This window comes from Zootoca vivipara, chromosome 2, assembly GCF_963506605.1.
Source record: "Zootoca vivipara chromosome 2, rZooViv1.1, whole genome shotgun sequence".
NCBI lineage: Eukaryota > Metazoa > Chordata > Lepidosauria > Squamata > Lacertidae > Zootoca > Zootoca vivipara.
The window spans coordinates 88,926,677-88,948,087 of record NC_083277.1 but is presented as its reverse complement, the minus strand read 5'-3'; the positions used below and the strand labels follow the sequence as shown (position 1 = coordinate 88,948,087).

The following is a 21,411-nucleotide window of genomic DNA, read 5'->3' as shown; positions in this document are numbered from 1 at the left end:
ATCCCATCCCACACATTAATTTTGTAGCAGGTCCTGAGCAAAGATATAGAAATGTAGTGTAGCTCTTAGAAAATGAGCAAATCTAGTTGAAACAATCCTTAGGATGGGGTCCTTTTTACCTAGGTACAAGTAAAGCTAATTTTACAAGAAAAGGATCCCTCTCCTCTCCAACTGACAATTACATTAGGAAGAAAATTCCTAGGGAAACATTGCCCTCTTGTGTCCAGCATTAAGGTTGCAACACATTCATTTCATATATTACAATGGGAATTTTCATTTGCAAGCACTACAAAGACAATCGGTACAGTTCACAAGCTAGTGCACAATGCCACAAGCCCAGAAACTATGGTATTACCAGAACCTTGGTGATTTTTTTGCACATTATAGAAGAAAACTGACTTGAGACTAATTTAGGAGATCCCATTGTGAAAAAACTATTTATAATGAATTATCAATAGTCATACATACATGTTAACATGGCTGCACTCTAGTGGGCAAATGTTATTTTGCTTTTCCTAAAGGGACAAATTTCTTAACCATTATGAAGCCATGCCTGAGTTAAAACTTTTATATCCCATCCCTAAGCTAGAAACCTCATTGGATAAAGCTACCCAGTTCCTACCCTCATTTTATCTGTTTGCCTCCTGCACAGCTGAAGGGATGCTCCCTTACTTCTTTTGTGGCAGGGCACATGTGGCTTTAACAGCTGCATGGCAGACAGAAATTCAACAGGTGAAACTTTTCCCACCACTCAATGGTGCTGGGGAATAAGAATACTGGGGAAATGGCCAACAAACCCAACAACAAGCATTATGAGTATCCTTCCTGGGTTGCCTTGCTTTTCATGCCTATGAATGTGTTGCAGACCTGGAGTGTATAAACATGAGGTAAAACATGTGTAAACATGAGGTAAAACAGGTGAGTTTTTACCTCAGGATTCACATGACAGTCCTCAGAGAGAGTCTACCTCTCAGTTGCCACCCATAGAAACCTATCCCACAGTTCTGAGGGAAAGGTAGGGTGACCTTAATGAAAACTATGCCTGACTTCCCCAACTTTAGCCAAATCCTGTCTTCGAAAACAGTAGATAGTGGTGCAATCCCAAAAGGGGAGCCAGGCCTGCACTGTCCCACTGCAATTCAGGCTAACTGCAAGGCACACAACACTGTAGGTCAGGTTCTGTCACCTTAGGCCAGGCATCCCCAAACTTCGGCCCTCCAGATGTTTTGGACTACAATTCCCATCATCCCTGACCACTGGTCCTGTTAGCTAGGGACCATGGGAGTTGTAGGCCAAAACATCTGGAGGGCCGCAGTTTGGGGATGCCTGCCTTAGGCCATTGCTTCCCAAAATTCTTACACTGGGGGTCCACTTGGCTCTTACTTCTGACAGGATTTTCTTTGAGAGTACTTAATAACCACAAGAGGAACCCTCCCCATGGCTTTCTGTGTTCCGTTTACCTCCTTTATGGGCTGGTAATCCCACTCTGTAACTGCGTTGGGAGCAATAAAAGGATCTAACCACATCATCATCCTTTCATTTGCACACAGAATTTCCACAAGAAAGAATTATTCACCCTTAACAGATATTGGCTGGAATGAGGCAATTCCAGGGCAGCTAACCATGCAGAGAAGCAGCGGGCAGCCTCTTTTCTCAAGACCTGCTTTGAAGCCACTGAACTATTTTATCCCTTATTCAATTTGTTTTTCATGGCACAGTAGCAATCCTCCTGCAGCCCATGGCTTGGGGATCATGGCCGTGGCAGACAAAGGGGTTAAATCTCCTTTCTCTGAAAATAAGCACTGTGGCTCTATTATAGAAGAAATAAATGAGAGGGATGGTGCCTGAGCCGGATAAAATATGAAGCAATAACCTGCTGTTCCGGTCGGTTAATCAGCGCCTGGAAAGCTGAGGGGACTAAGTGCAGATGGCATTTACTGGCCATTTCCTTGAGCTGCCCAAATATTAAAGCTATTAGACAAAACTGACACACAGAATTCCCAAGTTCAACCCCCCCCCCCTTTTTAAAGCTGTGGCAGAGTTAAGGAAGAGATGCTATCTAATTTAAGGAAACACCCTTCTCTTGGTTTTACTTTTTTCCCTCCTCAACACTGGGGAAGAGACTTTTCCCAGGTACAAGAGTGAGTGCCCACTATACTTGGAGGGGCTCCAATGCTTTTCTCTTGACTCGCTATAGAACAATTTATGAAATACAGCCTATTATCTGATAATGTCCACACAGGCTCCTGATAAAAAGGATTCCACAAATTTCCTGGGTGCATTTCTTATTGCTTGTCTAGAGATATGTGTGGCTTTATGTTATTTTTGCTGTCACAATCTCTCCCATTCTCAGCCGTGCTGAAAATTCTCCTTACAGAATTCCCAGGGTTCCCCAAGGAAAGGAATTAATGACTGTAATAGCTTCCTGTAGTGTGGAAGATAATATACTATTTGTTTTCTTTACAGGCTTTCAACAACCATGCTGTGTATTCTTTCCTCGGTTACAGGCGTAAAACGTCTTTACCTGTTTCTCTAGACCAACCAGATTCACCGAAAATTGTCAAGCTTTTCAAAATCCACCTGTTCACTCCCCTTCAATTTACCCTCTCTCAACAAAACATTCTTTCAACTTTTGCTCATATTATGAACCAGTTCCTGGTTGTCCAACAAGATAGCATCCTGCACCCACTGAGTAACATTTTACGCAAACTTCTGAGAGGTTTTGATGATTAAGTGGTATAATAAATCCTGTTAAGCAACCAAACAAATGATCCACTGACTATCACTGAATAGGTCTGATAGATGGGAGGGCTTGGGCTACTAGCTGAGCACTGCATCACTGCTAGACCTGAGCTTCAGCCGAGACTCATCAATGCTATAACAACAACAACAACAACAACAACAACAACAACAACAACAACAACTTATTATTATTATTATTATTATTATTATTATTATTATTATTACTCCACCCATCTGGCTGAGTTTTCCCAGCCACTCTGGGCAGCTTCCAATAGAACATTAAAACGCAATAATCTATTAAACATTAAAAGCTTCCCTAAACAGGGCTGCCTTCAGATGTCTTCTAAAAGTCTGGTACAGTAGTTGTTTTTCTCTTTGACATCTGGTGGGAGGGTGTTCCACAGGGACATTATTGCAATGATATTTAGAAAGAACAACTATAACTGAAGTAGAAATGCAAGACACCTCACCATAGTGGGAAAATCATGACCAGTGACTGTCAAGAAGCTGTCAAGGAGCCATGTCAACCACAGGGCAGGCACACACGTGGCAGGCACAGAATTCAATTACAGTAGCTTTTTATTAACAGTACTCTGGTTTGCCTTTGACGCTGATGCAGCTGACCATTAGCTCCATCATTCCCTCACTAGCCTTTCACTCTGGATCCATCCTAAGCAGATGAAGGCTGTGTCAAGGGGGCGAGCGCCTCCTCTTGGCCTGTTTAGCCCGTTGCTCAGGACTCTCCTCAATCAAGGTGTCAGAGGTGAGCCAGCAGGTCTGGGGCTGTCCTGCTGCTGCACAGCAGGGCCAATCTCTGACTCCTCCATGAGTCTGTGTTCACACTGTAACTCTCAGCCTCTAACCCTGTCCTGGAAGATCCTCCTTTTTCCTGATGCCTCTTGATTGCTTCTAGTACCTGCCAGCTCATCCCTTCTGCAGACTGCCCCTCAGTGTCCCACCACCAGGATCTGGGATCTAAGTTATCTTCTGTGCCTTCTTTGGGGGGCTTTTGTGGGGGGGGGCTCCTACCACTCTTCCTTATCAAGTGACTGTGACTGACCAGTGTGTCTCTCATTGTGTTGTCCAGGTGCTAAATACTGAGGGACATCTTCAAGGCCCTTGTGGGCCTCTCCCTTTTAAGGTTCTCTTCTCCTCTTCAGAGGAGAACTCCCCTGGACTAAGCTCCAAGTTCTGGCATGTCCTCTCTTGACATATTGTTGTTTTCTGAAGTGGCAACATGAGTAGGTCCTTGCATCAGCTTGGCCACGAGGTTTCCATAGCACACCAAATTTAGTGGCTGTGGAGCCAATTCTGTAGCTCAGGGGTGGGAGACCCACAGCAATCCAGATATTGTTGGACTACAACTGGCACCTGCTCCAGCCAGCATGGCCAATGGTTAGGGCTGATGGGAGTTGGTAGTCCAGCAGCTTCTGGGGAGCCACGGGTTCCCCATCCCTGCTGTGGCTTCTCCACTGATGCTGTTGTCAGAGAGATTCCAAAGCAGAGCTGCGGGCTTCTGTACTGTAGATGGATTTCATTAAAGGTCTTAAAGCTGTGCTGCGACATGCAGCCCTCAGAGAGGGAATAAACCAGATGGAAGGTTCACATGCATAAAACCCAAGTTCTCTAGCATGTATCCCATTTAGATTTAATCAGCTTATTATTGGATATTAAATAGCATTTGAAAATGAAACACATATTTAATACATAGGGATTTAAGTATTTGTGACTAGTTTTTAATCCTTAATAAATAGATGTAGAAATAATCAAGCTATTAAATGAACATGCAGGAATTGGTTGATTAACTCTTAATTATAAGGGCAAGTCTTCTTCAATGTATTTATTATAACGCCTCTTTCAGTATTGGCTAATTATGCCACATTTGATTATAGAAGAGGGAAAACCTTATTTATTACAGATTTTTTCAGTTCAGTAAATGATGAGTATCTACAGCTAGCTCAATTGTTAAAGCCTTAATAAATGTTTTAATTAATTATTTCATTAAATGAAAGTCTCCTCCAATCTCACAGAGGAAGATTTTATTTTTATTTTTTATTTTTTTGCAAAGGCATTAATGGAGATTAAGCCATCTCATGCTGTTTCATAGCTTTTGCCAATCTTCCATCAACTTCTAGGGGATTTGAGTTAATAAGAAGTAATTTTTTTTTTGAATGGCAAGTAAAATTTTCATAACAAAGTATGATTTGTTTGAGAAATGCATTACCTTGTGGTTCTGTTCTGCAATAAAGCAGGGAGGGAGAGTGATCCCTAATATCCCATCCTTCACCCTTTCCCTTTCCTCTTGTCCCTATCTCCATGGCTAAATCCTGAGTTTTGACCTTAAGGGATGAAGTACACTGAGGATGTAATCTATAGTTCCTTGGAAGGTATCCCAGGGTCCATAAAATATATTGAATCTACTCCTCTGTTGTCAGAGGCAGAGCTCTGGATACCTATATTTAGGGCTGGGCAATTAGCCTTATCTTTGTGACCCTGAGAAAGTCTTATTTTTAAAATATAGCCTCTAGTCCTCATGCCCGTGGAGAGCCGGGGCCATGGTTCCCACCTTGGGTATTAAAAATTCACACAAAATGATATGTATTAAATTTAAAATCCTGTTTCTTCACAACCCACATTATATTAAGTTTGATTTAGTTCATCATTTTAAGTTGCAACCAAAACTTTACAAAAGGAAAGATCTAAGTGGAGGGAATGGACTGTAGCTTAGTGCCAGGACATCTGCTTGGCATGCAGAAGGTCCCAGGTTGAATCCTTCGCATCTCCAGGTAATGTTTTGAATGTCTCCTTCCTGAAACCCGGGTGAGCTGCTGCCAGTCAGTATAGGCAATACTGTGCTAGATGGGCCAGTGGTCTGACTTGGTATAAAGCAGCAGTTTCCTGTGTTCCTAAATAAAGCATATTGCACTGCGCACATCTAGCCACAGCTGAAGCAACTTAACTTTCATTTGAGTGTTTTTCTTTCTTGCCTGCATTTTGGTTTGTTGAGCTATTGACACGTATGCATTTCATTTTATCCTTCCTCTTTAATTTGTTGCAGAGTGCTACCATTCACTTCGCATGTTGTAGTTGGCAACAATTGTGTCCATGTGAAATGACAGCAAACTTGGTTTGTTACCATGTTGCTTTGCAATGCAGTTTTTTTTCTTTGCTAAGAGTTTAAGGTACAATTATTTATAGTTGTGTACAGTGGTACCTCGGTTTGCGAACGCAATCCGTTCCATGGAGGCGTTCGCTCGCCGAGGCGTTTGCTTGCCGAAGGCATACTTCCGTGCGTGCGCGAAGCGCCGATAGAGCGCTTCTGCGCACATGTGCACTGCGCAGATTGCTTCTGCGCATCTGAGCACCATGGAACCCGGATGTAAACACTTCCGGGTCCGCGGCGTTCGTAAACAGAGGCGTTCATAAATGGAGGTAGGCGTAAACCGAGGTTCCACTGTACATGAAACATAGCCTATATTAATTGCAATGCAATACAATGCAGGTTTTCAAACCAACAGGTTTTTGTTTAATGCATTTCCATGTGTGGATGGTTGTTGTGTGCAAATTTGCTGCATTTTAAAAGACAGCAAATGTTGGCAGATATAAGACCAGGAAAGTTTCGCATTTGAAATTTTCACAAGTTGGGGTTAACAAAAGGTAAGGTCCATTCTACTCTTTATGGTTTGCTGCAGAAAATATAAATGTCATGCTGGTATTTTGAGCAGCAAATACCGTACATAACACATGAACATTAAGTCCCTGTTTACATGCATCCATCTTTAATTACCACCTTGCAAATGATTGGGGAACCTGGATCAATGAAGTTTCCTTGATGTCTGCACATGGACATTTAAAAATGTGTATATAGCCCACAACATGCTTGTTTCAATGATTGCCCATGTTTCCATGCCAATTAAGATGTGAAGACATGACATAAATGTGTGTGCAATGTCTAAAGGGGATTACAGGGAGGGTTAGGCCAAAACAACTTAGTTAAACTCACTTTGGTGAGAGCACACATACCTTCCTTTCATGTCAAAAGTTTTAATTAATATTCAGTCCACCCACACAAGACTCTGCTCACATCGTACTGAATGACCCAAGACGATAGTTGTGGTAAGTGATCTGCAGCGGCCTTTCTGATAAAATGCCACATTTCAAAGAAGACAAAATGTCACATAACCACAGCTCTGCTATCAACACCACAAATGACTCTTTAGGCTTTAAAACACACAACAACACACACAAAAACAAAGAGCTATACACATAGCAGAACACTTGCTCTGCCAGCACACTAGTTCCAACTGCAACTAACAAAATAAGCAAGACATAGGCCAGGGAATTTGTCTCCAACTTTTGGTGATGAAATTCATATTACCTTTCAATGTGGAGGTTCCTATTTGGCCCTTGTAGCTACTTGCTGCCAGTGACCACTCTTTGGAAGGGTCCCTGCACTTATTTTGAACATGTTTGAGCTCTATTTTAATTGCCACAGGCTGTACTTTTTGCATTCCACTACTGTTTAACTCCAACTTCTTACACATGTGAAAGCTTATGCTGTAATACAGGTATAGGGAACCTCTGGCCCACAGACCAAATTAGGGCTGCCAGACTCCTAGGTAATTTGCACTACAAAACCATTCTCCTCCAGCCACACTCACCTGTCAGTCACCTGACAGCTCCTGATGTCACATGTGGGTCAGGTGAAGGTGTCTGCAAAGGGACGATTGGGAACCTTCTGGGACTGAGACCTTAATTGAGTGCCTGGGTGTATCAGTAGCGTGGCTTGCATTCAGTTCTCATCATCTAACCTCCCCGCTCAGAATGAATGCCCATTATAGACAGTGTCATCTAATCAGGATGAATTCTCATTAACAAACAGCTTGTCTGGAGCACCTAGGATGGACTGAGAGTTTCTGTGCAGGCATAATGTGGTGGGTCCAGATAATTGCATGATCTGAATTTGCCAGTATGTGGTTGAATCCCACCAGAAAACAAAGACATTATGGAAATACCTTTAGTTAAGCATCAAATAGAAAGTTGTTCTTCAACGAGAGAGGAATGGTTGCAATACCTTGTAAAATGCACCTGTCTACATCATTAACTGACTTTCAGGAGGAAACCTTCAGGTCCCTTCCAACTCTACAATTCTATGATTTTATAAACGGTGAAATAGAAAGGTTATTTATTGAATATACAAGTCTGTAGCTTCAATTAGACATCTTAAACAGTATTACCCTAGGTGTATCAATGCAGAAACAAGTACAGTACATCAGAAAGGGAGAGCATTCCTTGTCTCAAGCATCTCTTTCCAGCTGCCAGCTCACTGTTTGGATCCTACCACTTGAGGGAAGAAGTGAGCACACACACCAGCCCCTCTGCTTTTTATCACTGACTCATCCCTGCAAGAAAGTCTGAGCAGAAATGAATATTTATATGCATTTCCCCCTTGTGAGTTAGTGAGCTGGTGAGCCTGAGCTTTGCTATATATTGGCAGGTAAACTGAGCTTTAAAAATAACTCTTTGAAGGGCCTCTGGAGCGAACAGCCCAGCCCTTTCTCTCCCACCACAAAGACCACCGGTACCGTCATGAGACCACGGAAAAGGTGTGCCTATAGCCAGCTAGAGAAGCACAAAGAGTGCCTTAGAGGAGCAGCAACAATCATGGTTTGCTTTCAAATACTTTTTATAAAAGGAAACAAACATGCAGCTTGTGTTAAGAGCATTCTTTGTAGGAAATCTTTTGACATAACTGATACTGGATTTTCTCAGAGCCATGTCAACATGTATTTTTCATTCTCTCTGACATACTATTCATTCAAAGCACATCTCTCTCTCCCCCCCCCCCCCCGCCCCCAGAATTCTGAGCACTGTAGTTTGTTAAGAGTTGCTGGGAATTGTAACTCTGTGAGGAGAAAACTACAGTGCCCAAAATTCTTTGAGGGAAAGAATGTGTTTTAAAGGTATAGTATGTACACACAACCTATCTCCAAACCATGAACAATTGTTCAATCCCCAGAGTGTTTGGTTACTGTGGTTAACAACTTGTCTCTATTGACTAAACTTTCAGGATGCTTTTTTTTAAGGTTACTGATTTGATTGTGTAGACTGTTTTGACTCAACAGCAGAGAAAAACCTTGAGAAAATGATTGCCAACTTTCAAAATGATTGAAAGTTACAGAATTTCTCTTCACTGTTATTTCCAAAGTCCTACCTAGGGTGCTGCATATAATACTGTACAGCCCTTCTCATCCGATTCAACATCACATTTTTTAAATTTTCCTTTTCATGAGTCTATCCAATCTGAATCCAATGGCCACAGTGGTTTATTGTCTCCCACAGGTTGTGGATATGTGGGGACTGCAAACCAGTCTTGCTTTGTGGCACTTTCTCCCCACACAACAACATCAGAGTACCCCTGCTGGATCCTGCCAAACTCCACCTAGTCTACTATGGTTTTCCCCACAGCAGTCAGCTAGATTCTTGTAGGAGGCTCACAAGCAAGGCTTCGGCACAGTAACCCTTTCTTGCAGTTGCTTTCCAACATTTGGTGTTTCTGTCTTTGAAGGTTCCTTATATCCACAGTGTCTGAGAGCCATAAATCCTAGATAGCCAATGTGATGCCCTCCAAATGTTGTTGGTTCCCAGCTCCCATCAGGTCCAGTTACCTAGCCCTGGCGCACACCCCCAAATGTCCTTACAGCTAGGACCATGACGTCCCTTAAGCGGACGACACGGAGCACCAGCCATTGCCACTGCAGCGAACCGGAAGTCCCCGGGAACTGAAGTTTTTTAACTCAGTTCCAGCACCTCTCAAATAGGTGCCATTGCTATTAGAAGAGAACAAGGGAGGTATTCATGGTGAGTTCTGGCATCCCTTTTTCTAGAAAAATAGCACTGTTAAGCATAGCTGTCAAGTTCTCCCTTTTTAAAAGGGAAATTCCCTTATGCTGAATAGGCTTCCTCGTGAGAAAAGGGAAAACTTGACAGCTATGCTGTTAAGGGTGCTTTGAATCATAGCTCTGTCCAGGGTAAACTACACTTCCCAGAATTCTTTGGGGGAAGTCATGTGCTTGTATAGTGTGGATATCACTTAAGCTAATGGCCATCACCACCTCTTCTAAAAGTGCATTGCGCAGATGCTATTGCTAACAATTGTCCTATATGCTACGTGACATATACAGTGAACTATTAATCTTCAATGGTAATGTAGAATTGTGCAGTGACATCTGGAGCCAGAGACACTTAGAATATAGAATTCTAGAGTCGAAAGGGACCGTGAAGGCCATTTACACTGGGAAATTTTTGCTATGGTATTATACAATCTAATGTCTTGTTTTAAAGCTATGTTATGTTGGGCTGTTGCTTTTTTACCTTTGTTGTTTTCCTTGGCATCTTGACCATGAACTATGTAAAACTTTTCTGTAGAAGGGATGCAATAAAACCAGATAGAGTTCATCATAACACCACACTAAGTGATCATTAGGGTTTGGGTTTTGTTTTTTACAAGCACATTAAAACAGCAGCCTAGGGGTTGTTTTGAAGCACATATTTAGAAGGCCTGGGTGAACAAAAAGGTATTCACTTAGTACCAGAAATAAGCATGTGAGATGTACACTGGAAGCTCTCTGCTTCCAGGAATATGAATCCACATCTGTCCACATGGAAACCCACCAAACAATTCACACAAATTCCGGGGTAACATCTGAGGCCAAGTTTGCAATGTAGCATTTCTAACTTGAAGCTCATGTATCTCACCACGAACGGAGGCTTGAAGAGCTTCAACATGAAGGTGCCTCTGCTATCTTAGGAGAGGCAGGTGGCCTTTTCATTGGTGACACCACAGATGCAGAATGCTCTCCCTTTATCTGCCACTTTATCTGCCACTTACGTTATACCCTTATCTGCCCCAGGTGACGACCTTTTTATTTTCCTGAGCTTTTCAGGTGTCATTTAAATTCTGCCAGCTGCTTTTAAAATTGTGCAGCTTTTGTTCAAATTTACAGTGCTTTTTTTTTTTGCAAACTGTTCCAGTAATAGTTACAGGTAGGTAGCCGTGTTGGTCTGACGTAGTTGAAACAAAATAAAAAAAATTCCTTCCAGCAGCACCTTAGAGACCAACTAAGTTTGTCATAGGTATGAGCTTTCGTGTGCATGCACACTTCTTCAGATAAACTTAGTTGGTCTCTAAGGTGCTGCTGGAAGGAGTTTTTTTATATTTTGTTCCAGTAATGTTACTTATGGGTGTTATAGAAATACTTTAAATAAATAAGCAATGAGTTACTACACTCTTTGCAATCTAGAAACCGAAATGGATTTTTAAAGTATACACTCAGCCAGCCAAATATCACACTGGACTCAGCTAGACTGGTAAGAAAAAAACGTGATTTATATGTGTTGTATGTGTGATATAACTTTGTGCCACCAGATGACGACGTGGAGTCCCATTTTTCTCTACCTGTTTTCCCTGTTTAAATTTACAATGGCTTTAAACTGAAACGCTTCTTTGATGTGTCTAGATCCAGCCACTGATTATTATTTTTCTAAACCATCTTTCAGTCCAGGTGTCAAAACAACCTTTTAAATGTCTCTCAACCACACTGCAGCTGCCCCCCACCAGTGCATTTCCTGAGCAAAAAGAGTGTGCTATAGACGGGAGCATTTGCAAGAGAGTGGGGTCTGTGGTCTTCTCAGTGGCTCTGAACCCAGGAAGCTTGTTTTGCTCAGTGTTGCTCAAGCCTGTCATTAGAGTGCACAGCACCTGCACACCTTGCTAGGCTGTTTGCTCACCAAAAGATGTGCCATACATAAGGCTCCCATTCTGTGTTCCAACCCCTTCACTTTACAGAAATTCTAGTGTTCCTAAGATCTCTGAGCACCAGCACCAGCCCAGGACATTTTGCCACCTGAGGCCAAATGCCCTGCCTCCTGTGCCGCTGCATCTTCTTCCACCATCACCAGGCAGCTCCCTGCACTGCAAAGGAACAGGCATAACAGGCCTGCCCCACAGTGATCCTTTCAGCTGCTGATGCAGGAGGAAGGGGAACGAAAGGGAGAAAGTCTCCTTTTTGTGTCCCCCTCCTCAATTGATGCTGCATCCATGTTCCCCTTGTTGATACAGGGGAGGGGAACAAAGAGTTGGCAAGCAATGCTAGCAAGGGAACAGCCCCTTGTAAGTATTATAAAATACTATGATTTATTTGTTTACCATTTTAAAAAAAGATAAATCATTTTCCATTCTTCATGAATGCATTTATTTAGTTATTAAAAGACTGAAGACTTCACCTGTTATACCAAAACTTGTTCCTACAAATCTTACATTAACCCAGTTTTTGAATAATGGCCATCATGTATGGGCAGAAACTTTAATCAGCCCATACCTTTCTGTGCTTGCCCAGCTATGTCGTTCATGCATCCCCCAAGTAAACAGTTATGCAAGCTTTCCAAGAATTACTGTCGCTCATTCATTTAACTGGCATTCAAGTTACCATAGTATTTGCTGGAAGACAGACATGGAGAAAAAAGTACAGGGTATAATACATAATCTCAGTGCAAGACAGGAGTGCCTGGCGTGCTATGGTCCATGGGGTCACGAAGAGTCGGAGACGACTAAACGACTAAACAACAACAAACAACAACAACATAATACATAATCTAATCATAAACCAGATTACCAATAGGCTTGCCAGGTCAAAGTATGATAACAACAGAATTCCAAGGCATGTGTGGAACCTCAGGTGACATGAGTGGGTTGTAAAGGTAAAGGTAAAGGGCCCCCTGACTATCAGGTCCAGTTGTGTCCAACTCTGGGGTTGCGGCGCTCATCTCGCTCTATAGGCCGAGGGAGCCGGCGTTTGTCCGCAGACAGCTTCCGGGTCATATGGCCAGCATGACAAAGCTGCTTCTGGCGAACCAGAGCAGCGCACAGAAACGGTGTTTATTTTCCCGTCGGAGCGGTCCCTATTTATCTACTCGCACTTTGTGATGTGCTTTCGAACTGCTAGGTGGGCAGGAGCTGGGACCAAGCAACGGGAGCTCACCCCGTTGCAGGGATTCGAACCGCTGACCTTCTGATCAGCAAGCCCTAGGCTCTGTGGTTTAACCCATGAGTGGGTTGTAAGAAAGTATAAATAAACAAACTCCTAGGATGACTAGTCCCAGAAGGGGGAGTAGAGAAACCCATGAATATCATGGCAGCTGGAAGACAGTAGGAGGAGAAATCTCATCGACTGGTAAGAACATTTGTTGTACAAGTGCACACCACATACCTTCTTGTCTTTCTAGGATGTATGGTAACATTAGGAAATGTCAGTGTTGGAATGTAAACCAAAATTGTGCAAGGAGGATATTCTGTGGTGAGAGATGCCTCAAAAAATACCTTTTGATGGAGATTGAATGAAATGTTTATAGCACATTCTTGATTGAAATTTTTATTGCTCATTCTGGCAACAAAGGCCTGAGGAAAGGACCATTGCTTTGTGTGCAGATGGTCGGAGGTATAATCCTTGGCATCTCCAGGTAGGTCTGTTAGAGACTGCTATCTGAAAACCAGGAAAGACACTACCAGACATAGACACTTCTGAACTAGATGGGCCAATGGTCTGACTCAGTAAAAGTTAGCTTCCTAAATTCCTATATACTCATAAACTTAGAAGTCTTGTTAGCGCACTTTTTATCGGGAGTCAAATACACAGTATCAAACCCTGGGGAATTATGTTGTAGGAAACAAAAAAATCACAAAGTCAAAAAACCTATGCAAATGTCTAAAAATACACTTCTTACTATACATTTATAAGGCTTTCATAATGCTGCAACTCCATCATGACTACAAAACAGCAAGCAAGCAAAAATAAAACACCAAGCAGCGTGGGGGGCAGCCCTCCCATGTGAGCTGATTAAAGGAGAGTGGGAGGTTTTGCAGACCACATTCTGAAGCATGTGCCTCACTCCTTAAAAAGAGGGTTTGGAAGAGCTGTGAGGACAGGGATTGGGGTGAGCTGTGAGAGAGTGATGTGTAAAGTGAATGGGTTGTTTGGGTGTAAAGAGAAGCAGGGTTGGTCTGGTGTCAGGAAAGGGGGAGTGGCAAAGGGGTTATTAGGTAAGCAGGGTCTTGCTTAAAAGTTTAATTTTAAAGTATTATTTAAATGCCTTTTTTTCCAGTGACTTGTGCTTCCTTCAATTAAAGTGGTTATAATCATAATAATTGATCTTGAATCTTAGCAGATTCCAGCTTTGTTATTCATTGTGTGCAGTAAATATTGCAGCAGTGTATTTTGCTGGGTCTGGGAATGACAGGATTATTCCATCTGGCAAGAGATCACTTCTAATTATTATACACATTATTCACAGTGTTGTGCCTCAGGCTGCACGTCATGTCTTCATAGACCATATTTTGTGTTTCTGCTGCCTTTCCTTTGTTGCAGAATTTCTTGATCTGTTAAAGGGAGGGAAAGCAGGCAGCAATTAATATGCATTGCTCACAAGGATCCATCCCAAAGGGCTGGAGTCAGTATTGATAAGGGGAGGGATAGGCATGTGTTGATCTGATACCCAGTGCGTTGGAAAAAATAGGGTATAGAAAAGGGGAGCTTTGGCCTTTTCTGTACCCAAACAGAGATACAGATCACTACTATAACAGCTTGAAGACATCTGCACCAGTCTGGAGAAGCCTGGTTCAACTGACAAAGACTTTGAAACACTAGCACTAGGCAACTCACAGCTGAAAGTATTTGGCTGCATTTGTAATGGAAGCAAAATTTATCACAGGATCAGGCCCGTCTCAAGCCGGTAGGGCGCCGCACAGCGCCCTCCTGCCGGCCCTCCTGCCACCGAGACTACCCCTAGAGCCAGGCCTGCACAGGATTGTGATACATTAGCACTTGGAAGCAGGGGCAGCAGGCGTTGCTCCGGGAGGCCAAATACTTTGCATGCAGAAGGTCCTTGGTCCCATCCCCAGCATCTGCAGGTAGGTTTGAAAAGGATCACCATCTGAAACCCCAGAGAGCTGCTGCCAGCTAGTGTAGGCAAAACTGAACCAGATGGACCAATGGTCTGACTCAGTATAAGGCAGCTTCTCATTTTCCTATGCCACAGAATAACTCTGCGGGGGAAACTCAGGAATGCAACCATTTAGGATGAATGTTACCTATGTTTTCAGAGATACAGGGCTTCTCCACACTTCCTCTTGTCCTGCTGCCTTCCTCTAGGGAAAACCGTGCTAGGAACAAACGGCAATTCAGATTTTCACCAGGTTGATGTTTGCTCCAACTGAGAGCTGAAGAGTCAGGTTTCCCTGGGAAAGGAGCAGGCAAGGGGAGAACCACTTGGATCCATGTCTAGAAAGTGTGGATCAAGCAGAAAACTGCTCGGACAAGCCTACATTGTTGTGGATGGCATCAATTGGGGGGGGGGAGAGCTATCATGGGAGCACCTATCTTTTAGGTAAAGTCATCACTGGTATTACTCAGCTTTAATTATTGCAGAGGAAAAGTCATTAATGTGCTTGTCGATTCTGTTAAATTGGGATAATTCTGCATATTCAGTCTGTCAACATGCTTTGATGTAGTTTTGAATCTTCAGTCTTTTTCTTTTCTTTTCAGCACTGAGATTGTGTGAGCCCATTCAGTCCTGAAATAACTATGATACTGAGTCCAGGAGACCATCTCTTTCATACAGACCCATGAAGAAGCACAATATTATGCCAACAATTTAGCAATTATGGGGAGGTGGGGAGAGAATCTGATGCTATATACTTTGGAATATTTCCTCAATGAGGTGCAAATCTTTTAGGAGGAAGGCTGGAAGACTGATGGAACTCAGCTAACATAATGGAAAGTGTTAGTCATACTCACATCTATACGAGATAGGATAAAATATCCCAGTCCAAACAGCAAGAGCAGTGACATGAAGATAAGGATATATGGCACCCAGAGAAACGAAGGACACTCGATTAGCTTCATAGCTGAGGCCTCTTTAGAGATAGAAAGAGAGGAACATGTTTTGTTACTTTCCATACAAGCCTATGGTGAAGAAGAGCAAATCAGGAACCCAATTGCTATGCTGGGGTTGTGGATGTAAGTCTTGCCATTTACATTTTTTTTTCTCCAAACATGCCCTAAGATATAAATGTCTATCACCATCATGAATAGAAGAATTAATGTTTGTTTAATTAACATTACTGTACTGTATCTGTACTGTACTTAAAGAGTTAAGGGCATCATCCAGAAGAGGGAGACTCCCTGAATTCTGCCTCATCTATATCTCCTGGGCCCCCTCCTCCCCTGCCCTCTGCCACAGCCTCTTCCTGTCCACTAAACCCTGTTGCTTCTTCAGCTTCTGACACGTCCTTCTCCCAGCCTGCTCCCACTTCTCCCTCTGACCATTTATCGTCCGCCCCACCCCCCAACAACCCCCTGGCTCTGAGCCTTCTTCCACTGTGGGTTCCCTTGGGGATTCCCCAGTTGGTGCCTCCCAGAACTCCTCTGCATCCAGCCAGTCCATGGCAACTTACTGCACTGATGGTATGAGTTAGTTAATGCACAAACACACTTTGCTAGATACTTGTTTTTCTCTTTGTAGCCAACAAATAGCTCTGCCATTCCCTCTAACAGTTGAAGTAATGATTGTTCCTGACCCACCTTTCACTGCCAAGATGATAGTGCTGAAATTCATTATCCTGGGCTCCTGGTTAATTATCAGAGTGCCCCCACACAAATACCCATCACTGTCGTTCTTCTTCACATGCTTTAGCATTATCGTCGATGCGTTCTTCAGCTCAAAGTACTCCATGCGAGATTCATATTCAGCAGCTTTGGTCATGTGTCGACCATGTTTTTTCACATATAGCACATCCATGGCTTTCACAAGTGTCCGTCTCAAATGCAGCCCCGACATCGCCAGTTGGTCAAACGTGCAAGTAATATTGACAGACTCCCCTTCCTCAGCAGTGATAACTATTAGCTCTGGTTTGTTTTCTGTGACTTAAAGGGAAAAGGAGGGGAGGGACAGGCATACAGCAGACAGGTGAGACTCTGAAGATATTGGCCGTACTGCTGTGAAATAATGGGACTTATCTACACACTTGCACAATTGACTTCAGTGGGTTTTAAGAATGATGGATTGCACCAGGTTTCAAATGTTGAGACCAGCAGGAGCTGAGACCGGATACAATAATATCAGTTTCTGAAATGGTGGAAGCCCTTTCACTCTTGAGTAGGAATGGACAGCATGGTCAATTTCAGCCTTAAGTTCAATTTGCCAGATTTCTACATCATTTGCATTCTTTCAGAAACCAAGTCCTCATGAAAATCTGTCCACATTTTTGGGTGCCTTTCTCCTAATAAACACGTTTTTGTATGTTCTTTTCCCCAGCTTGTATATTTCTGCAGTGTATTTTGTTATTTTCCTTAGTGCATGTATTTTAATGCACGTTTTCTTAATAAAGGAATTTTCTGCACAAATATTTAGGTTACAGAACTGCACTGCAAAATTTGGAAATGCAAATTCCAAAGGATACCAGTGTTTCAGTTTGTGCACTGTTTTGGGAAGCACAAATCAGGTGGTTCGTATTAAAATGCAAAGTGAACCCGATTTCTCCCGAGGCTTCCTCGGGAGATAGAGAGGATACATAATTTTCCAGACTGTCCTACTGTTTCTGGGAATTCAGCACTCACACTGCAACTAGTTCCTGGAGATATCAGATTATTTTCCTCACTACCACCAGCCGGCTTTTGAGTTTTAGATATGAATGTGCTTGTCTGCAATTGTCTGTAGCCCCTGAAATATCACTGTTTGCAGGAGACGGACACAACACAGGGATGTTTATTTATTTTTTAATTAAAAAAATGCTTGTTGTTGTTTTAGCATTTTTCTGGGTGTGCATTCTAATGTTGTGTGAAATGAGTTATCTGCTGCATGTGACCTTTAAGAGAAAATAATGGAGAATTTGAGCAAGAGAACCACCACCACCCCTCCAAAAGAAATGCCTACCACTTGAGATTATTATTTTATTTTATTTCTTCATCCAGGAAGACTGTCCCTACCACACATGCTTGTGTGTGTGTGTGTGTGTGTGTGTGTGTGTGTGTGTGTGCGCGCGCGCCTACTTAAAGGTATGAGCATGTTTTTCTTTGTCCAGGCTCTTTGTAGTAAGACTGCCCCCCCCCATGGAAATTTAGGAAGCTGCATTATACTGAATCAGACCACTGAGACATCTAGGGAAATATTGTCTATACGAGGGCAGTCCAACTTTTCATACCAATTGGGACTCAAGAGTACTTCAACACAGAACCTGCGGCCCACACACTGAATTAAATTTCCACATCATGAATTATATCGTTCACAATATATTTAATATCATTTAATATACACAAAATATTTAATTAAATATATATAATTAAATAGTTAATTAAATATTTAAAATTTTATATATATAATTAAATATATATAATTATATATATTTAATTATTAAACAAATTTAATATACAAATAGATGTATGCACTTTTGTTAGCAACCCATGACACAAATGGTTAAGGTTAAGGTTTTAAGATTATTATTCTTGAATCTGGCGGGAAGGCCACAGGTTGAACCACTTTAGTCTACACCAGGCATAGGCAAACTCAGGTCCTCCAGATGTTTGGGGCTACAATTCCCATCATCCCTGGCCACTGGTCCTGTTAGCTAGGGATGATGGGAATTGTAGTCCCAAACATCTGGAGGGCCGGAGTTTGCCTATGCCTGGTCTACACCAGGGGTAGTCAACCTTTTTATACCTACCGCCCACTAATGCATCTTTCTTGATGGTAAAATTTCCTTACCGCCCACCGGTGCTCGATGGAAAGAGGATTCAGCTTGTGCCGCAGAACCCCCTACCGCCCACCTAGAATCCTGAAACGCCCACTGGTGGGCGGTAGGGACCAGGTTGACAACCCCTGGTCTACACTGACTCACAACGACTTTCCAGGGTTTCTTAGCCCTACCTGGAGATGCCAAGGATTCACACTGGCCAATTTCATGGATAATGCCTAGCCATGGTTTGTTTAACAAAGTTAATCACAGTTGGCAAATAAACAACAACTTCTTTCTTTATAGTTTTTTTGTTTCACAGCTGCTCTTGCCTTTGTTGTTTGGTGAGTGTCTGGAGTGTAGGGGTCAAACAAACCATGGTTTACAAAGCATGCCGAATTCACATATACCATCAAATCAAGGTTCATAAACCAACAACAAACCATGGTTTCAGACTGTGGTTTAGCTGGCAGTAAGCAAACATAGCCAATCTATGGTTCACACATAATTCTAAGGCATAGTTTAGTAAACCATGATTTAGTGGCATGTGGAAACCGGGGCACTGTTGCTGCAGTGTTTTCATTGCAGAAAACTTACATTTCTCAGCATCTACCCATAACATTATGTTAATAAGAAAATGCATAGTTCCTGACAACTGTCAACCACCCCCCCCCCTGCCTACCGTCACAGAGAAGCTTACCAGACCCCATCATCAACCTTATTCAGATACGGCCAAAAATCATTTTGTTTAGATAACTTTTTTTTTGCATAGACATGAGGATCTGCTTCCTGCTGTTTTCATTTGAATATTTGATATCTCCCCCCCCCCATTGAGAACTCGACATTTATGGAGGGGAAAATTAGACACGATGAGGACTAGTTCTCAGAGAGCTTTGAGGAGAGTTTATCAGTATCTTAATCTTTTATATATAAATTTAGCTTAAACCACCATGTAGCCACTAATTACATTCATACACTCAGGTTTCAAAATTAATAATATACTATTGTTAACGTTGCCTGTACCAGTATTTTTCTTTTCCGCAGACACAAACAGTGTTTTGTTCACTGGCTGTGCAGTAGGCACACACACACACACACACACACACACACACACACCCAAACAAAAATCCCTGTCAAATGCCATGTTAATTGACCCTACCTCGGTCATTTGATCTGAAGAGGGTCAAACTGCACTTTACCTTCTACACACTTTTCAGAAAATATTGTCAACTGACTCCTTTTATTTTGAGAAAAAGCAGCTATATGACCCTGATTTGGAACCTGACCCACATCAAATCCTGCAATAGCTTATGATCAGCACCACCTTTGAGTGCAAAATAGCAGCTGGGGCGGGGGGAGATTTTTTAGTAGGAAATTATTAACGTGCAAATTCACTGTAAATGGCATCATGTATGCAGGGAAACATTTGGGCCATGTAGATTATGATTTCCCAAATCCAAAAATCTTCAAAAATGTAAAGATCTCAAAATGGGAATTTCAAATTTGATATACTGTACATTTTGGTATTCATGGGACCTGGGTGGGTGGGGGATAATGTTATTTTTCAAGAGTTCAAAGACATAAGCAGTTTCCACTTGTATTAATTTAAGAGTTATGATGGCTATGTAGGCAAAAGGGAGCCTCTGAAGCAGGGCCAGCCCAATACATTTTGGCACCTGAGGCAAACTACTAAATGGTGTCCCTTTGCCCACCGGAGAAGAGGGCTGAAGATCTACATCAAGAATGAGAGTGGGGAGAGAAGGATCCATATTGGGATCTCCTGCCCCTGTGAATCCTGCTGCCTCAATCCAGCCCTGCTCTGAGTTCACTTCAAGACAACTTTTTAAATGAGCATTCACCTTAATAATTTTTCGAAATTTTTGCAAGCCGGTTGTATTTTTGAGCATTTGTTTGTGGAGAGGTTAGAGAACATTACATCAAGCAAATATTATGCCCCACTGCTTAGTGCATTTCTCCATCACCTCCCTCAGCAAAATGTCTGGAGGTTTGTTTGTTTTTCTTAGCAGGGGGAGCACAAGAGCTCCAAATCAAATTTAATTGCACAACCTGAATTTACTGGTATGTGACTGAATCCCATCTGAAAATAGCAACAGTCTAGAAACGTCCCAAGAAACAGTAGGATGTTGCAGAAATGGGGAGGGGGAGGACTTTAGGGGGGAAATTAAGGAGGCAACCCCTCCCCGCCACAGATACAGATACAATGCAACAAAGCCAGACAAAACAATAATTTTATTATGCTTACCACTGAAGGCTGATGTTCCATGGGAAAGCAGGAGGAGAACATGCATGGCAAGCCCCCAAGTGGGCATTTTGCAGAATGTCTCTCTTAAAACTGTGCAGCAAAACTGGCTTGTCGCTGAAGTGACTGAACAGATTCTGAACTGAAAACACAGCAACCCTGAGGACTGATGTTAACCACATCACAAGTCACATGGGACATGTTGGGCTCGTAAGTGTGATGAGTATGTGGGTAAGAAAATAAATACGGTAGATAATGAAACATTTTCAAGGCTCGGGGTTCAGAATTGTTTGTGTTTTATATGTCTGGGCAGCTGCAAGTCTCGTGTTTTTCCAAAGGCAAAGCTTTTGTACACAGCTGTTCAAGTAGACCAGCACCCAGCCACAATAGTGCATATATTAGATGCTATAGGAAGTAGGGAGGCCAGATGCAAAAGAGGACAGGCTCCCATAGTGCACCTGTTAAGTGTTGTGTAGAAAGGGACGCGGATGGCACTGCGAGTTAAACCATAGAGCCTAGGGCTTGCCAATCAGAAGGTTGGTGGTTCGAATCCCCGCGACGGGGGGGGGGGGTGCTCCTGTTGCTCAGTCCCAGCTCCTGCCCACCTAGCAGTTCGAAAGCACAT

General features: G+C 42.6%; 1 protein-coding gene across 1 annotated transcript; it reads right to left on the bottom strand.

Moving 5' to 3' along the window:
* Positions 1-11,998: 11,998 nt before the first annotated feature.
* On the bottom strand, positions 11,999-21,151 carry LOC118081477 (uncharacterized). Its single transcript, XM_035107961.2, has 4 exons — positions 20,790-21,151; positions 16,380-16,721; positions 15,594-15,712; positions 11,999-14,176 (listed from the first exon to the last, which is right to left on the bottom strand). Exons 1-4 carry the CDS (start codon positions 20,854-20,856, stop codon positions 14,066-14,068), a joined length of 639 nt encoding a protein of 212 aa, XP_034963852.1. The 5' UTR covers positions 20,857-21,151; the 3' UTR covers positions 11,999-14,065.
* Positions 21,152-21,411: the final 260 nt, after the last annotated feature.